General features: G+C 47.4%; 1 protein-coding gene across 1 annotated transcript in view; it reads right to left on the bottom strand.

Annotated features, from left to right (window-relative positions):
- PVRIG (PVR related immunoglobulin domain containing) overlaps positions 1-19,245 on the bottom strand; it is a 63,427-nt gene that overhangs the window by 29,684 nt on the left and 14,498 nt on the right. The window contains exon 2 of the mRNA XM_085636788.1: positions 6,990-7,340. Coding sequence (XP_085492914.1) covers positions 6,990-7,340 — 351 coding nt within the window. The remainder of the gene's footprint in view (positions 1-6,989; positions 7,341-19,245) is intronic.

Genomic DNA, 19,245 nt, shown 5'->3' with positions numbered 1-19,245 from the left:
GTTTGTCCTTCCCCTGGAGCATTGCCTCTTTACCGTGTATGTGTTTGCCTGGTGTCTGGGCTCGATGTACGGGACTGCATTTATCTTTTTGTGTAAGCATTCGACAAGAGCTCATGTATTTTTGAGCTGTTTTCCTCATGTTCTTCTTTTCCCCACTAAGGTGGCAGCCTGCCTCTGTGTGTTTATCCACACCCCACCCCTGTGGCACTCAACTGTGTACTTCGCCGTGTTGCACCTGCACTCCTGCCCTACCGTGTGGCTTCTGTGCCCACCTGCTCTCCCTCATGTTGTTCCTGTATCTCTCCCCTCCCCTTGTTGCTTGGGGGTCCCCTGCTGTCTTTCTCGTGTTGCTTTACCATCTTCGTTGCTTTCGCTCTTCCGTCCGCTTGAAATGTTCTTTTTTTATGTAAGTTGTTATTAGGTATAGACTGCATTGCAATGTTGATATAATACCAATCACACAATTACACAAAGTAAAGTAATGCAAACCGGTAAGGAATATGCCCCAGAACAAGAAGGGCTACACAGCAATAACCATTAGGAACACCCCAGAGGAGAGCAACAAACAAAATCAAGCAGAGTGTACATCATTGTGTCTCTGCACACGTGGGTCACTACAACATAAGTGAAGGCATACATAAGCAGGTGCTAGATGCACCCGTAGACTCTATTGGGGGAGGGGGTTTGATCTCATCCTTCATCAGCCCTATCTCGAGTGGTCTGGGATGTATCTCACTAACCTTGGGAGAAGCGTACCCAGAGATGGATGCGCAGATGTGTAAACTGAGACAGATGCGGAGACGCTGCTAGCCCACTAGCAGGCAACCAAGGGAACGCTGAGGAGAATAATGCATCTGGAAGCGACTCTTCTAACAATAGGGGGGTGGACGGTGAGGCGGGGGATGTTCGTGATGGGGCGGATAGGAGCTGGGGAAGGTGACCTCCAGAAGGTGGTATGGATGTCAGATGTTGGGGAAGAAGGCCTTTGATTACTGAGTTACTCCACCCACTTTCATAAAAGCAGGAAAAGGGAATGGGGGGGAGGGGGTGCAGCAATTGCACCGGTGACCACAATAACAGGGAAAGGCACGGCTACACCTGTCAGGTCGTGCCTGGGGTTGCCGATTTGTACTCAACAGTCTGACAGAAATTGTGTCTGTACATTAGAGGACTGCGGTGTCCGGGTCACCCCGTGGGTGGAAGGCAGATGCTGAGCTCAAAGGGTGGGCACGCTCAGGTCTAGGAATGGGGGGCCTATTGCCTGAAATGTGTCCATTCCATCCTGTAGTTTGTAAATGAGTTGTTCATATCAGGCCACTTTATGCGTCTCGATGAGCCATTCACCGTGTGAGGGTAGATGCGGGGATCCAAGGTGTCTGACGCTGCATATGTTATCTGTATTTACAGCCGTCCTCAGCAGTCATCGTGTGCGGCCAGAGACTCCAGTTCAAGTCATCAGTATTGTGTAAGAGGAGATGCATAGGCATGGGGATGGTAAGACCATTACAGAAGTGGGTGTATGGCGGACATTGGACCAAAAAGATCGTATCTTGGGGCAGTGTGTGAATGGTGCTGCAGGCCCCTCGGGCACTGCCAACAGTTCGAGTGATGGGGAAAGCCAGTGTTAGCTAGTGTGTGAAGGGTTGAGTACCAACCGTGTATTGTTTTGAAGAGACAAAACTTCATCCTAGTCTTGCGTTTTTCCCTTTTGAGGGCCCTCGCTGCCCCCCCCCCATTCTTGTGCCATATAGTCCTTTCATACTCGTTGCTGCCATCTGATCCGCAGCTGGGATTCTGGGAAGAGAGAGGTTTGTAGTGTATGTATTAAAAAACGGATAGGAGCCTTTTGTGTAGTGACCAATGTTGCAGATATGTATGACTGGTGAATTTTGTACGTCCCAGAGTTTGGTCCCCAACACGCTGTGGAGGCAGTGCCTCAGATGTAAGCAGTGCCGCTCTTGCACCGCGGGGAGGTGGTTTTCACCTCCAAGGGCGGCAAGAGTTTTCGGGTCCCTGGCCGAGCGGAGGTGGGTGTTATGAATCCCGGACATTTTCCACGCATCTCAGTTAATGTGGGCTCCTCCCAACCATATAGCCTTGTTATCCCATAGGGGTGTATGTGTGTGAACCTAGCAACTCATGAGCAGAAATCCCGGCACGAAGGGTGAGTTGTATGATAAGGTTTGTCGTTGATGCTGTCTGGGATGCAAATCTATAAAGCAATGGCAAGCCTCCTCCGTTGTGCACTATGGGTCGTCCCAAGTGAACACAGAAAGGAACGTCGTTGGTCCTGGTCCAAATGTGGGACAGTTGCAAGTGGGGTAGTGTCGTGTAATAGTGTTCGGCACACGGTAAGCCCAAACGTCTGCTATGCTTCTATTGGTTATCAACTTAGAGATTTTCAGTCTGAACTTCATAGACCCACAGATGACATTTTTGATATCTTTGTCTATGGAGCGATGCACTGACGTTCTTGCCAACAAGGGTAGCATACCGAGAACATACATGAAGGGTTTGGGGCCACTACCATTTTGACCACTAGGACCTTGCCCAAGAGGATGAGGTTGAGTTGATCCCATTTCGTATAGTGCAATGTGGTTTTAGCGATCCGTGGTTCTAGATTGTCAGCCACCATCCTCTCAAGCTCGCAGTTTACCAGGATCACCAGATATTAAAGGCGCTCGGTTTTCCATTAAAACGGGTACTCCTCGATAGCCATTTTGGTGCTGATACGCGACGACATGGGCAACGCTTCACTTTTATCCCAGTTGATTCTATAACGATGGCAGAGAAGGCTGTTATGAGGGACATCAGTGCCTGGAGGGACCTCTCTAGGTTGGTGAGGGTCATCCCCATAGAGCAGTATTTTAGTGTGGCCAAAGGGGGTATCAATGCCCATAATCGGGGGGTAGAGTTGGATGGCCATTGTTAGGGGTTCCATCGCTAGTAAGAAGAGCAACCGTGAGTCAAGCCTCATAGTGGTGAGGCTTGAGCTTATACAGCATGTGTAAGACTTTAGACATGTACAGGTTGTTTACATGCGTTTTGACATTTTCTAAAAACCTATGCTGTTCAGCTGTTGGCCTTTTTGTATACAGTCGCATGTGTGCCATAATCGCTTGTTCTAGGGAGTTCTTGCTGCTGTGTCCGCTTTTTATTGGCCAATGCTGCATCTCTCATCATCTCTCATCATGGGCCCCACAATGTGGCCTCAGCTGCACCCATATAATGTGGGCCGAGCGAACTGAGCCCTTGTTATTTTGGAGGTAGGAGGTCCTGTGTGCCTTTAGCTGCATCTTTTCATGTAGCAGCATATAACGGGTAATATTGAGGTGCCACGGTTTTCTCAGGGGTTTGCTAATATTCTAGTTTACCGTTAGACTAACACGGGCATGATCATAGATGGAGCCTTCCAGGATAGTACAGTCTAGGGCCAATGGTGTGAAAGGGTGAGAGATGAGGAAGTAGTTGAGTCGTGATTGTGTGCCATGAAGTGCTAAGAAAAAGGCAATTCCATTTCCGATGGGGATAAAAGCCACCATATATCTAGCAACCCTTGGTCACCTAGGATGTCCTGGAGGAGTGCTCTGTCTCTATTGTTGTGTGTGTCAAGGGAACCCATGCGTTCGATGATCGTGTCAGGTGATCCGTTTCAATCACCTCCCAAAACTACGTGCTGTGTGTGGAGTTCGGCAGGATCCAAATCAGATGTGTAAGAATCCGGCTTTATTCCAGTTAGGGACATAGACGGATCCAACACACACTACAGGGGTACTGATCCAGAGCTTTGCAAAGACGTACCGCCACACGTCATTCAACCAGGTCCCTGCAACTGTGCACTGGAGAGATTTGTGTATCAGAATGGCTACCCCGCATGTCTTGGGGCTGACGTCAAAGGAAAGGTTTTGACCAGCGGGAGGGATGGGGAGGGGGCTGCAACAGCTGCAGATGACTTAGCCCACCCAGTTCATTTTTAGCTCGTTGCTTTCCGTGGGGGTGAGATGTGTCTCTTGAAGGAGGGCTATATCAGCATGCTTAGAAGTTAAGTAGGTCAAGACCGTCTTCCGTTAGACATAGTTTGTCAGACCGTTTGCATTCAGGTTGAGGATGGAGAGTGGTTTGAGTGTCACAGAAGTAGCCGCAGCAAGAGTAATGAAGCCGAACGAGTCAGTCGGCTGGAGGGGCGGGTAAGGTTGGGGGCAGAGTGGATGTGGTCCATGTAGTGCTTATCTCAATGACAACCCAGGTAGGACAAGCAGGGTAGGCAAGGGGAGAGGCGAATGGAGGGGGTGGATGAGAGAAGGGAAGGAATCGAGGAGGGAGAGGGGAGGTGTGCAGGCAAATCAAGGTCAGATACCTTAGTGAAGGCGCAGTAGAAGGTACCAGAAGGGTGGCAGAGGGTAAAAGGGGGTGTATAAGGTATTTGATTACCTACCAGAGGTGTGGTGTGTGGACAGAGCTGGTTTGCGCTTGCATAATGACACGGGGGACTGCGTAAACAAATCTTTTTTTTTGCCATGCTTCACAGCATTAGAGATACTGTACACCATGTCTAACAATCATTGGCAAAGCCAAAAGGTCACAAAGGAGAGACCTATTGGCATTGCCAATGCTTGATACATGTTATCACCCTGCCCTGTGATATTATAAGGCATACCTTAGGGGTGTCTTATGGATAGATGAAATAGGGTTTTCCTACATGGCAAGGGCATTTTTCATTGCTGTGTGTCTCTCCAATGCATTTAAACTGCACGCCAACTAGAACACAGTGGAAGACATATTTTTGTCATATATATGGGTGGTATAAATGCACACTGCAAACCACATACAACAGTTTACTCTCCCGGCTATATGTGCACTTTAGGCACAATTTACTGGTACAGAGTCCTAAAGACAGCAAAAATAATGTTCAGAAAGTGAAAGAAAAGTTGCTATAGCAGCCACATGCAAATTAATCTTGGTCTGCTCCAACAGGAACAGGAAGCCACACCAGATCCCCCCTAGACAAGAACATCACCAATCCCAGACTAATGCCTGCCTTTGGGGCCTTGTTAGTGATGTACAGCCTGAGTCCAATGAAACAGTGAGCACAGGGCTCATGTCTGGGCATCCCCATTGCACCCATGGTGTCTCACTTAGAAAAACAGAAAAGTGATGGGTAGTATGATTGAATTATTTTCAGCCACTATTAATTATTGAGTCCACATTTCAGTCTATTATTTCCGGTCTTGGTCCTGCTCTTGCAGGGACAGTCCAGTCCACACTGACAGGCCATGCTCCATCCAGATAAGCATTGCCGGACCGGTTTGGGCCTTTTGGGCCACATCAGTTTGTTGTAGCCTGAGACCCAAGGCAGAATGAGCACAGGACTCTTGTGGGTCTGCCTGTCACACTGAGGGAGCCTCACTTAGAAAAACAAAAAGTATCAACACACATATCAACAGAATTAGCAATAGTAACTCCACTGTCAGTGCACCCAACATTAATTGCAACCCCCTCATCAAAAGAGCCATCATCAGCCAATATTATCACAAATGTTTCTACCACTGAAACAACCACCAGCACTGTCGACAAGAAGTACATGTGTTGTCTACATTACTGTTACTAATGTTAAAATAGGTAATTCCAACATCAGCAAAACAATCATATTTGTCAAAAATATCAATTTCATTATCAACACAGCTGTTCATGGAGGAATTCTGTTGCTGTGCCTGGAACCTGTGTACTCACACCCAAAGATTTGACTATGCCAGGCACAACACTGGTGGCAGCAACTGATGCCAAATGATCATTTAGAAATGTGAACTGCACTCTGTCCTCATTTAATAATCAGACGTATTTCCGGTTTCACTTTTGGCAACTTGTATAATTTAAAATTGTGTTATTTATTCATCTACTCTAACAGTTTTAAGATCTGTCCTACAATCAGCCTTAGCTGTTTTGACAGCCTTATATAATGAAATAAAATCATAAATTCAAAATTGAAAATACATATGTAGAGGATGTTTGGTCCGCCAACTTCATCCATTGGTCTGTTCAAGTGCCATTCACATTTTTATTTCCCACTGACAGCATCAAACATAGGCAGTGGGTCAGCCTACTACAGCCACTGGCTGCATTGCACATTCAATGGTGCCCATCCAGCTAAAAAAATAGTGTCCTTCGATGCCAGGACTAGTGAGCCCAGCTGCTGGGCCAAGCACCGTGATGGTTAGGTTTTTACTTTTTTTGTTAGAATGCAAATACATGCTGCCTTTAGACAGTGACATTTGACATTTTTACTTTTCATTTCTATTGTACGTGTTCGCAAAAAACGACATGCTTGACTAGGTCAGACCTAAAGGCTTTGCCAACGGGGGTCACATTTTGTAATCCACAAAGATGCTACATATGTGTGTAATTGTAAATCAATTAACAATGTATTTATCTGTTCGTATGCTTGTGATCATCTATGCTACGTTTACCAACAATATTATCATAAGGTAGTTGCAGCCATTTCTGATATATCAACACCAGTAACCCCATTGTCAAAACCACCACACACTGAATGCACCTACCACTAATGTAAACAGACGTAATACTTGCATTATAGTACTTGCATTATAGTCAAACACGCCAACACAGTCATCACTGCACAGGAGGCACACCAAGCTACCACCAGCACCGATTCTACTGTCACAGCCAGGTAAGACCATCACTACTCCACCATGACCCATAAGAATAAAAAAAAACACAAATGAAAAATATTTCCAAAATTCACTGAACACAGTTACAACAGCACTGGGGGCACACCAAGCTAAGATCAGAACTGTCACACCTTAGTTAGACCATCACCACTCCACCATCACCCATAAAACAAAAAACAAATGCAAGATATTTCCAAAATTCACTCAACCATTCACGGATTTGCTACTATTCCACCACACTGCATCGACACCACTACTCTTTTACCACCTACAAGACAGCCGTAAGAAGATAAGTGCCCATACTTTGCTTGGTGAAGTCAATCTCCAGACACTCCTCAAGACTTCCAGAAGGGTAAGTCACAAACTTGCAGCAGAAGCTGGTCCCATTCTCCAGGTCGTCGGTCCTCGTGAGGGTGATGGAAACATTACGGTCGGTCTTAAAGTGAACCTGAAGCTTTTCCCTGTATTCTGGATTGATGTAGGTTCCAAAACCTGGATTAAAGACGGCTATGATGGTCTTATTCATGCTTTTTCTTGCCCAGTTCACTTGTGAAACATGTTCGTTCGGCCTGGGCAAGAAACAGTTGATTTGGAGGGGGCTTCTGGATCTAAAGGGGCCGCTGGTCCAAATATGAATGTTTTCATGGATGATTCCTAGAAGATGAATGGAAAAGGTTTTTACAAGTGGTACTGCTGATAATTAAACATGAAGTATCAAATTCTAACTTGAATGGCCATGTGTCTGTAACCTCAGCCAATCAACAGAGTATGCAAACCTATAGACATTCCAGAATCCTAAAACTGCAGTTGCATCTGTCCAGCCCTAATCCAACAAAAGCTGATTACTCCCAGTCCTATAACATAAAATAAAATGATGGCCGGAGTGTTGAAACTTTTTAAACACTCACTTCCAGTCACAGCTCTGGGTTTAATCCATTGTTATTTTGCTTGCCACATCACACCAGTTTGGACCCAGCCATATGTAAATCAGTCTTGACCCTGCTCTCCATGGGAACGGTCTAGCCAGAATTGCCAGGCTAAGTTCTCCTTGGACCGGAAACAAGCACCCTGGGACAGGTTTGGGGTAACACCCTTCATCAGCCAGGCCTGCTTGAATCCAGTGGTGCAGTGAGCAAAAGACCCACATCTGGGTATACCCATCTCACATAGGGAGACAAATGAAAAAAGAGCAAGTGATGGACAGAATGCTGAACAATGTCAGCAACCAGGTACTAACTTAAATAGAAGGAATTATCACTTCCAGTATTCTGTAATAACAGAGTATGAAACGGCATACCAAAGGACACCATGGTGCAGCAAAGTACAGTGTAAAGAATGTAGACGTTGCAAGATCAACATATTAAAAGAAACTCAGTATGCAGGATTAGAAGGTCCCAGGATGCTGGTTTCTGGTCCAAGGAGGACCTGGCCTGGTAGTTCGGGCTGGACTGTTCCCATGGGGAGCAGGGTCATGTGTGATTTGCATATGGCTGTGTGTAAACTGGAATGGCATGGAAAAAAAACAATGGATTTAACTCAGATCTGTGAGTGGGGGTGAATGTTTGATTTCTTTAGCATTCTATCCATAGTCTGTTCTTTTTACTCCCAGTCCTACGCCTCCCATGACTAACTTGAACCACTGGCCAACTCACCTGGCAGATTCAACATTCACCAGGCTGCCTTAGAAGAACTACACCTTGCAGATGTAGGAATCCCCATTACAGTATCAGTGATAGTCAAAAGCTATTTTGAGAAACCTTGGTAAAAAAAGACAGCAGGTAAAATGAGGTTCCTTGAAGCAGTACAGAGCACAGAGAGGCTTAATTCCAGCGCAAACCAAGAGCCAACCCTGAGAAAGGTTCTTTGCTGGTCAAGCACCTGCTCTCAGCAGTCTTAGGAAGAGTGCAGCTTTTTACACACTGGTCTGTGTTACTAACAAAGACACTAAAACTCTTTTAATAATTGCGATCTCAAAGATGGGTCCGTCTCTCAGAATTCACAAGGCCCCACCTTCCCCAAAGACAATGGGAGGAATGATCCTATATTCCTGGATCTTCTGTAATTATTCTATCTTGGCTCGCCTTGATTGTACTATTTTAGGTTTCCTCAAATGTCTCCTCTCAGGGCTGTTTTATTCTGGTATTATTGGTATCAAGGGTCCTTTTCGATTCAACTAAGGAATTACTCCCCCTTCTCCCTACTGTCCTATTATGGGTCCTACTAGTTTGGCTACCTCGGTTCCCTCTGATTTGGATATTCCTGGTCTTCTGTGAGTCTTCTACTTGGGGTGATTTGTATTCTGGTACCCGGTGTCCTTTCTGATTCCATCTCACATGCCTTAGGATTCTTCTATCGCGTACCTTATAGTTCTGTTATTCTGTGTTGCCCTTAATCATCCAATTGCAGATCACTACAAATTAAGCTATCCTATTTTCAGTCTCTTTTCTTTCTGCTATTTTAGGCCTCTCAAGTGTCCTATTTCAGTTCCATTTTCAATGTGTTTCCCTCAACTCTCTTACGATTCTGCTTCCGACGTCCTCATTGATTCTCTTCTTTTGAGTCCCCTTTGTTTTGGATCTTGAGGCTCTTTTGTTTCTCACATTGAGTTGCTTCTGATTTTGCTCTGCCTTGATTTTCCTAATTCAGCCTGCCACGGGCATATTAACACTCCTGTTGGTGGCTGCTTATATATCCATCTGCTTCATGGTTTCCGCTCAATTTTCCTATCTTGGGTTCTAACCTGGTTCCATTTAGATTATCCAAGCTTGAGTCCCTTTTGATTCCACTGTCACTTAATTCTACTGTGATGGATTTTTGTTAATATCTGCTATTGGGTACCATTTAATTCTCCCCTCACTTCTTGCTTATGAATCTGCTTGACAGGATTCTTTTAATTCTCTTTTCTTGGGCCAATCATGATTTTGTCTTGAGTTCCTTCTGATTCTGCTCTCACGGGTCCCATTTAAGTTCCTGTTTTGAGGTCTTCGTAATCAGCAGCTCATTTCCTTTTAATCTTCCTAATACCACTTCATTTTGATTCAGCTGTCTTGGGTCCCCTTGGTTGACCTTTCTTTTGACCTTTCTTGGGTCCTTAGGAATATCTAATTTCTAGTTCTTAACATTCTGTTGTTAGCATCCTCTTCATTTCTGTTATCTTCAGTCTCTTTAAATTCTACCACTTCTGATCTTACTTGAGTCTTCTTATCTCAGTTCCCCTTTCATTTGCCTCCTCAAGACGTTCTGCTTCACAGACCAATCCCAGGTCTCTAAGCTGGTGTTCACCTTGGTTTGGCTACCTCAGACCCATTTTATTTCTCTTATCAAGTTGCTACCCGAGAGGTTTCCAAATTTGATCTTCCTTAATTCTCCTACCTTGGTTCTCAATTAGATTTGCCATGTCTGGTCATGTTTAATTCTCCTATCTCGAGTCCCTGCAGTACACCCCAATTCTTCCATCTTGGTCCACTCATGATTCTATAGTCTCTTTCAAACCTACTAGTGTTGAATTCCCTCTAGAGGGTTGCTACTTCCTGAGCTGTGCTAGGATAAGGTGGGAAAAGAGAAAACAGGGCTAGCGATGCAGAGGTTAAGGCAGCCTGTTTTTCGCAGCCCCAGCTATAGGTTAAGGCCATGCTTCCCACTTAAATGAATCCATGATAGGTGAAAATATTCTGTTTGCAAGCCTCTCTTAGGTCTGATGTCTCATTGAACATGCCAGAAAATAAGACATGGTCGATTTGACTTGGTTTGTCTTTTATTTCTCATATCATGTATCCCTTAGGATCGTACTCCCTGTGTCTTTTCCAATTCCACTATTTCAGGTCACTTTTAATCATCCCCTACTGGTCCCATCTTGCTTAGACTCTGTTAGATACCAAAACACTTGTCCCAAAAATCTGAAAATGTGAACGTTTTTCCTTTCACCTTTTGAAGTTGGACCCTCAGAACAGCCCATACTGACTTAAAATGCTACTTATGACATACCTTCAGTAATCAATTTTCCTATTTCCTCTTATTTTTCTTATCTTCCCATAAACAGTAAAAGAACATGGCAGGCCTGAGCTGAAGAATAAGATTCACATTCCATGTTAACCATTCTCCCATTACAGCTCACCACAAAATATAATTTCTGAATACACTTAGCCAAGTTTCTGAAAAAATGAGAACACGCCTATCTAGGGTACAACTGAAATCATAGATGATGTCTAGATAAATCCCAAGGTGAGTACACACCTCTATAAATAGGATGGCAATATGGTGTGAATCCTCTGATAACAGGACTGTAGTGAAGACAGGGTTTTATGTGCACACATTGCTATGTTAGCATAAGCGCTTTAGAAGTTAAACGCCATCTTGCCACTTTGCTGCTTTTGCACACGACACTATAGGTAGCTGTTATTACAAGTAAAACTGCTTGCTTGCTTTTTATTCACATGAGAACGGTCTGTTGTTCACATCTCTAGACGTGCACAGCGACCTTAGTCTGGACACTGTATGCAGAAGCCGTCGAGGTCAAATGGGCACAGTGCTGTTGAATTCAGGTTGATCGGCCCACGCTCTAGACACAACAAGCACACAGCTGCAAATATCTGAAACGCTGGTGCCTTTAATATTGCATTTGCATGCATGATTCAGGCACTTGGAGAAAACCTTTCCAGACATAGAGAGCAGAGCTGATCCTGTGAAGTGATTCACATAAGCTGATCTTTGAGGTATGGGGTTCCTCATTCAAGCCTAGAGACCTTCTATTAGTTTATAAAACTAGCTTACTAGCGAAGGGAGGGTGGTTCACAAGGTATTATAGGACCTGTTTCCACTATCATTTTAATATGATTTCTCCCTTCATTTTCTATGGAATTATAACAATGCTGATGGTTTTATTTCTAATCATTTGTCTGCTTATATTAGCCAAAGTACTGCACCTTCGAGCACGTAGTTAAAAATAAACATTTTAAACTTTTCCGTGTCTCTGATTACTCTTGTTGTGGACTGATATGAGAATAATAACGAAAAGGTGTTTCTGATTCCCACCATTCCTGAGAGTACTCTAAGTCGCTTGTTCTGGGTTGTCTAATCATTGGTAGCTTCGAGATGATACGGAGAACGAAAGAGACACTGCTGCTAGTCGTATAGGGGTTCTGGGTACTGAGGTGAGTTTTTTGGTACACCACAATTCACTGAGGTCCTGGTTTCCTGCGCATAGTTCTGTGCATGAGCAGAATCCCCGCAACAGGACAAATTCCAGCACAAAATGCATCCTTGCATCCATTTTGGATCCCAGGATGTATTTAGCACTACACATAAGTGCAAAAATACAAAAACACTACGCGCAACAATTGCTCACGCTCTGCTGTTTATGTTGCTCCTGTCCATGCACGCATGTTTACCATGAATGGCCCATTCACAATACATTTTTACCGCAAATGACGCAGAATGACATGCTGTGGCGTAATATCATAATTTCAGGAACTTCAGGTAACAAGCATAAAGTGCAATTATTAAAATCAGGCAAACACATAACACAAATTTCACCGAGGCCTACTGAGGACCTCATTTAGAATTTGGGGCCATGAGAGGTCTGCTGTCCTATTTAAAATGAGGGTTTTTCTTCATTATTAATACCTCCAAATAACTTTTCCAATCCAAAATTGCCTACTTTAGAGAAATTCCACATTGCCAAACTAGACTTTCAGCAACAATCAGTTGTAATGGACATTTGGAGCTCTCTGTGAACTCCAAGGACTGGCTCACCTTCGAGGGGTAAGAAAACACCCTCTTCGTTCACCATTGGGAGGCTCCTTGTCCTCTACTGTACTTCACACACATCCAGAGGTGCAGCCTGTGGAAGATCTCAGTAAGAAAGGTTCCCACGCAATAGGACAAGTCTCAGACGTAGTCCAAGAGTTTTAGGAAGGGTGCCAGAAAAAGGATGGACTGATGGCAGATGTTCCACAGAAGATGATGTCCATCTACTCTTCTTCTGCCCGGCCTATAAAAAACCGAGAGATCGTTGGATCAAACCTCTATGTAAAAATATGGGGGTTAGATCCTATAAAGAGGCAGAGCACATAATTAAGTATAATACCTCGCAACTTGTGGTATTTGGTACAAGTAGATTTTTATTCAGTGTGTACCTTATCAGGAAATGGTCTGGTCATAAATTGTAATGTTAGGTTATATACTGCCGTCTAACCTTAACCTGTACAGAATTTCAGATGTACTGATCCTCTTAATTTTAAAATACTTTAGTGTCTGGATTTTAGTTAATTTAATAATTGTATTTATGATCTTAATTGCGATAAAGCTCAAGTATGATTATATTTTAATGATTTATTCGCCCTGCTACATGGTAAATTTAATCAATTGTTGGATTATGGTTATGCATATATGTGCCTGGTATTTATTTTCTGTACTTTTGCTTTTAAGGCTATAAAGCCAAAATAAAGTTTAAACAAACAAACTTGAAGCCCTGGTCTTGACTGAGTGCTGAGTCTGTGGTATGGGCACCTCAAATAAATGCTTTGTGTGATGCCTGTGCACACGAGGCAGATAGGGCTTGTAGTTGGACTGTGAGTTGCCAATATCAACGAATCAGTTGGATGGAGTTGGAATTATGCCCGCGCTTGGGGGACAGACCCCACCACTAACTCAAACAGCGACCTTCTGGGAGAGCCCGAGTCATGAACCACTGCTCAGGTTCAGAGATTGGGATGACACTGCGTGAGTGCCCGAGCTGCCACTGTTCACGTGGCCCATAGTGAGGCATGACAGTGGCACAGACACCCATCCGTCTTCTTCCTCCATGCCGCTATGCTGGCTCCGATGCAGAACCCAGGATCATCAGACCTGCTGCTCTCGGCACTGCGGGGTGTACAAGGGCTGTGCTACACATAGCTGAGACTAGGGTGGCCAACTGGCATGGGCGCAAATTCAGGATGGTGAGTGTAACAATTCAGGACAAAGGGTCAAGATTCAGGACAACAATTCAGGACAGGAGGTCAAAATTTCAGGACAGGAGTTCAAAATTCAGGACAAAAATTCGGGACAACAGGTATGCTTTTCAGACACATCAGCGGATGTCATGCAATAGTGTATAAATAAATAGGTAAGGAACATAAGTACAAGTCACTTCTCCTGCTCTGTCACTTTCTCCTGCCCGGTCACTTCTCCTACCCCATCACCGCTCCTTCCTTGTCATTTCCCCTGTCCCGTCACTGCTTCTGCCCGTTCACTGCTCCTGCCCGTTCACTGCTCCTACCCGTTCACCGCTCCTGCTCATGCCTAATCACTGCTCCTGCCCCATCACTTCTCCTGCCCCATCACTTCTCCTGCCCCGTCACCGCTCCTTCCCATTCATTGCTCCTGCCCTTTCACTTCTCCTGTCCAGTCAGTACTCCTGCTCTATCACCACTTCTGCCTTGTCACTTCTCCTGCCCCATCACTTCTGCTGCCCCGTCACTTCTGCTGCCCCGTCACTTCTCCTTCCACGTTCACCACTCCTTCCCCGTTCACCGCTCCTTCCCCGTTCACCGCTCCTTGTATGTTTCCCGCTTGTCCGTTCACAGCCCCTGTTCGTTCACCGCTCCTGTCCATTCACCGCTCCTGTCCGTTCACCGCTCCTGCCCTGTCGCTGCTCCTGCTCATGCCTAATCACTGCTCCTGCCCTGTCACCTTTCCTGCCCCATCACCACTCCCGCCCCGTCACTGCTCCTGCCCGTCACCTCTCCTGCCCCATCACTTCTCCTGCCCTATCACCTCTCCTGCCCTGTCAATTCTCCTGCCTGGTCACCTCTCCTGCCTGTTGCCTCTCCTGCCCACTCACCTCTCCTGCCCCATTGCCTCTCCATCCCCGTCGCCTCTCCTGCCCTGTCACTCCTCCTGCCCCGTCACTCCTCCTGCCCCGTCACTTCTCCTGCCCCGTCACTTCTCCTGCCCTGTCACTTCTCCTGCCCCGTTCACTGCTCCTGCCCTGTTCACTGCTCCTGCCCCGTTCACTGCTACTGCCCCGTTCGACTGCTCCTGCCCGGTTACCGCTCCTGCTCTTGCCTGATCACAGCTCCTGCCCCGTCACTTCTCCTGCTTCATCACTTCTCCTGCCCCGTCACCTCTCCTGCCCCATCACCTCTCTTGCCCCTTCACTTCTCCTGCCCTGTCACTTCTCCTGCCCTATCACTTCTCCTGCCTGGTCACCTCTCCTGCCTGTTGCCTCTTCTGCCCACTCACCTCTCCTGCCCCATTGCCTCTCCATCCCCGTCACCTCTCCTGCCCCGTCACTTCTCCTGCCCCGTCACTTCTCCTGCTCTGTCACTTCTCCTGCCCCGTTCACTGCTCCTGGCCTGTTCACTGCTCCTGCCCCGTTCACTGCCACTGCCCCGTTCGACTGCTCCTGCCCGGTTACCGCTCCTGCTCTTGCCTGATCACAGCTCCTGCCCCGTCACTTCTCCTGCTTCATCACTTCTCCTGCCCCGTCACCTCTCCTGCCCCATCACCTCTCTTGCCCCTTCACTTCTCCTGCCCTGTCACTTCTCCTGCCCTATCAATTCTCCTGCCTGGTCACCTCTCCTGCCCCATCACCTCTCCATCCCTGTCGCCTCTCCTTCCCTGTCGCCTCCCCTGTCCCGTCACTTCTTCTGCCCCGTCACTGCTCCTGCCCCATCACAGCTCCGGCCCGTTCACTGCTCCTGCCCGTTCACTGCTCCTGTCCGGTCAGCACTCCTGCTCATGCCCGATCACTGCTCCTGCCCCATCACTTCTCCTTTCCCATCACTTCTCCCCGTTCTCTGCTCCTATCCGTATACTGCTCTTGTCCATTCACTGCTCCTGCAAGGTTACCGCTCCTGCTCATGCCTAATCACCGCTCCTGCCCCATCACTTCTCCTGCCCGGTCACATCAGATGCATGGTCACCTCTCCTGCCCCATACCTCTCCTTTCCTGTCGCCTCTCCTGTCCTGTCACTGCTCCTGCCCCATCACCTCTCCTGTCCTGTCACTTCTCCTGCCCTGTCACTTCTCCTGCCCCTTACTTCTCCTGCCCGATCACCTCTTCTGCCCCATCACCTCTCCTTTCCTGTCTTCTCTCCTGCCCTGTCACTTCTCCTGTCCGGTCACCTCTCCTGCCCCATCACCTCTCCTTTCCTGTCACCTCTGTTGTCCCATCACTGCTCCTGCCCCGTCACCGCTTCTGCCCCGTCACCTCTCCTGCCCCTTACTTCTCCTGCCTAGTCACCTCTTCTGCCCCGTCACCTCTCCTTTCCTGTCGCCTCTTCTATCCCGTCACTGCTCTTGCCCTGCTCACTCTGTGTGCAACATTGACAAATTACACAAAGGGGCAAGTTCCCCACAGACCACTGTTTGGGGAAATCTCCTCTGTAATCAGGAACTAGGATCTCACTGGCATATAATATGCTAAATGCAGACGGCGGGCGCATTGTCATTCGAAAGGGGATAATCAGCCTCAGTCGGAACGACAATGGGCCTGTCCACAGTCTGTGAGAGCTCCGGGAGAGGCTGCTGCAGGGCCTGCCCACAGTCTGTGAGAGCTCAGGGAGGGGCTGCTGCAGGGCCTGTCCACAGTCTGTGAGAGCTCAGGGAGGGGCTGCTGCAGGGCCTGTCCACAGTCTGTGAGAGCTCAGGGAAAGGCTGCTGCAGGGCCTGTCCACAGTCTGTGAGAGCTCAGGGGGGGGCTACTGCAGGGCCTGCCCACAGTCTGTGAGAGCTCCGGGAGAGGCTGCTGCAGGGCCTGCCCACAGTCTGTGAGAGCTCAGGGAGGGGCTGTTGCAGGGCCTGTCCACAGTCTGTGAGAGCTCAGGGAGGGGCTGCTGCAGGGCCTGTCCACAGTCTGTGAGAGCTCAGGGAAGGGCTGCTGCAGGGCCTGTCCACAGTCTGTGAGAGCTCAGGGAGGGGCTGCTGCAGGGCCTGTCCACAGTCTGTGAGAGCTCAGGGATTAGCTGCTGCAGCCTCTGGAGTTCAACAGAGAAGTTCGAGCTGGCCCCTGAGAACTTTTAATCTCGTGGGGCTTCTCGCAGGGGAACAAAATTACGGCCAAAAGGCGTTCATAAAAGGAATGATTACGAACAATGGACATCACACCAAAATGACGGACGGTCCATGAAATTTACGGATGGTTGATCACCCTAGCTGAGACTGGCAGAAAGAGCCTGGGGTCTGAGGACCAGGAATTGGCCTGCAAGGAGAAGCAGGGTCAGCATCTTCAGGTATGGTGCAGGTGGGTGACACACAAGACCTGAAGGAAGAAGGGGAGAAGAGGAGCCATGTGTTGTATTCCTTCACCTGTTATCAAGCATGTGCAAGGCCTGCTGTTACCATAGCAGGGTTCCTTTGATGACTGCTGGAGAGACGTGGTGACCTGTGGGGCTGGCGTTGTTGTCTTGGGCGCTTCTTCACAATGTCTGCTTACCTCTTTTTATGTGCACTTGTGTCCGAGCCGGGTTTCTTCACACACAAGTTCTGTCGCTGATGCTCAAGGACCCACACATGAAGAACAATATCTTCTCATGGTTCAGTCTGTGATTCCATTATCCCTGGCACTGTAGCCCTGGACCTCGACAGCGATGGGAAGCCACCTCTGGAGGTGGACACACCATGGTGGACCTACCATGTGCATCCCAGGGGCAACGCAGCCTTGGAGGTGGCTTCATCACGATACCTAAGAACCGACCTCATTGCCTGCAGTGGAGACCAGGCCCATACAGAGAACAGGATCAAAGACACTGCACCCTCAGAACCACCTGTTGTCATGGAGACTGCGCTGCTTGGTCCAGACTGTATGGTCCAAGAACCAAGCACTCCTGGCGCCCTGGTAACGGGGCAGTCAGCAGCTTTCATCCAGAACTTTGTGGCCTCCAACCCAGAGACAAAGGGGCTTCCTGGGGGCGCTCGGAAGCTTGCAAAGGGGAGGGGTGGGGACCATGGAACAGAAGAGAAGGGGCGTGAGCGCTCCCATAGTGCTAATCCCTGAATCTGCAAACGTTGGGGTCGGTGAGTAGAGAGCTCTGGGGTCTCTGCTTCCTCTGGTCAGCCGAGTGAGTGCATGAGAAGGTGGAGCGCCTCGGCGCCATGTGCAAGGAAAGGAGTGAGCCCACGCTGATGGCGAGTGCATGAATGAGTTGCGGAAGCACAGCCAGATGTTAGGTTGTGGCATCCAGTCTGCACAGTTGAAATAACATACCTAGAGTGTTTCAGAGATCCCCGTGAGGCCTCGGGCATCCAAGTGCAGCTTCCTGACAGCCCTTAGATAAGTAAGTGGGCCTAGGGGTACCGGAGTCCAGCCATTTCTTGCCCACTCTCATCATGTCAGGAGATACATGACTTCCATCACACCCTCACCAAGCTGTCAGTGCAGAGAGCAGGCACGTGTTTACACACAGTGGCTTGCCCAGCCATTGCTGGCCGCAGGTAAGCCGATGTCATCATGAGGTCTGATTTCCTGTTTTGCAGCTAAAGAAACGGTTTCCTTTCCGGTTGTGATGGGCATTGTAAAGAAAATAGAAAATGTGGGGGTCGGAATTCAACCGCGCTTTTTTTTATTCATTTCTAGGAAACGTTCTAATGTGTTGTTCGCCTTCCACTCTGTGTGCGAAAGCTCGCGGCCACCTGCTCCGTGTCTGCTTTCTGCCCAGGCAGGGCGAGCGCTGAGGCTGCTGTGGGGCTGACGCACGCTGAAGGCCGAGATGCGACCACGCACGCGGTTTCCTAGTTGCATTATACGCCCCGCCCCTCGAGGTAAGAGGACAGAGTCGCGCGTTAGTGACAACAAGCTCGGACTGGGACTGCAATTAGGCCCTGGCAGTCCCCAAAAGGTGGCCCGCACATTCGCGGGTCGTGCCCTTTCAAAAAACATCATTTGGTTAGTTTCCTTGGCCTCTTTTTTAGAGAAATGTTTGGTGACCTAAGCATTTTAAAGCCTATAGAATTAGTAAGATTGGTGAACACTAGAAGCACTGCATTTTAGCCAGGTGGGCGAGGTGAAATAAATGTCCCAAGGGCCACAATCTATGTTTGAAAGTGGAGCACTCCTACTTTACTTTTAAATCTATAATTCTTACTCCTGTTACCTAGCGTGCTACAACAGTGGTAGACATGATGTCTAGCATATCAATAAAAAAACTCAATTTTTAATCAAGTACAGGTACTTGACCAATGTGCACTGTTGCAAAGAGCAAATGCTCACAATTTAACTACAATATTCACTTTACAAATCTTCATCAATTTTTTACAACAAATATTTTCATAATCAACATATACAAATACACTTTCTCCCTAAAAACTTTAACATGTTTTACTCTGTTCACATCACAAAACTTTCAATTTTCCAAGAATCAAGTCAAAGTGTTCTGTTCCTCATCCATGCCCAATGCATTTCGGGACATGTGTCCCTTCATCAGGGGCCCAAATCTATAAATTACAGAATAAATATATTATGAACAATGTGCAGGGTGTCAGCGCCCTTCTAACATCCTGATCGTAACCCCATGGTTTAGTTTAACAATATTTAAGCAAACACTTGTGTACCAAGGCCCACAAAACCTTATCTGGATAG

This window comes from Triturus cristatus, chromosome 12 (genome assembly GCF_964204655.1).
Source record: "Triturus cristatus chromosome 12, aTriCri1.1, whole genome shotgun sequence".
Classification (NCBI taxonomy): Eukaryota; Metazoa; Chordata; class Amphibia; order Caudata; family Salamandridae; genus Triturus; species Triturus cristatus.
The sequence above is the reverse complement of the archived record's forward strand: the minus strand, read 5'-3'. Positions and strand labels throughout refer to the sequence as shown.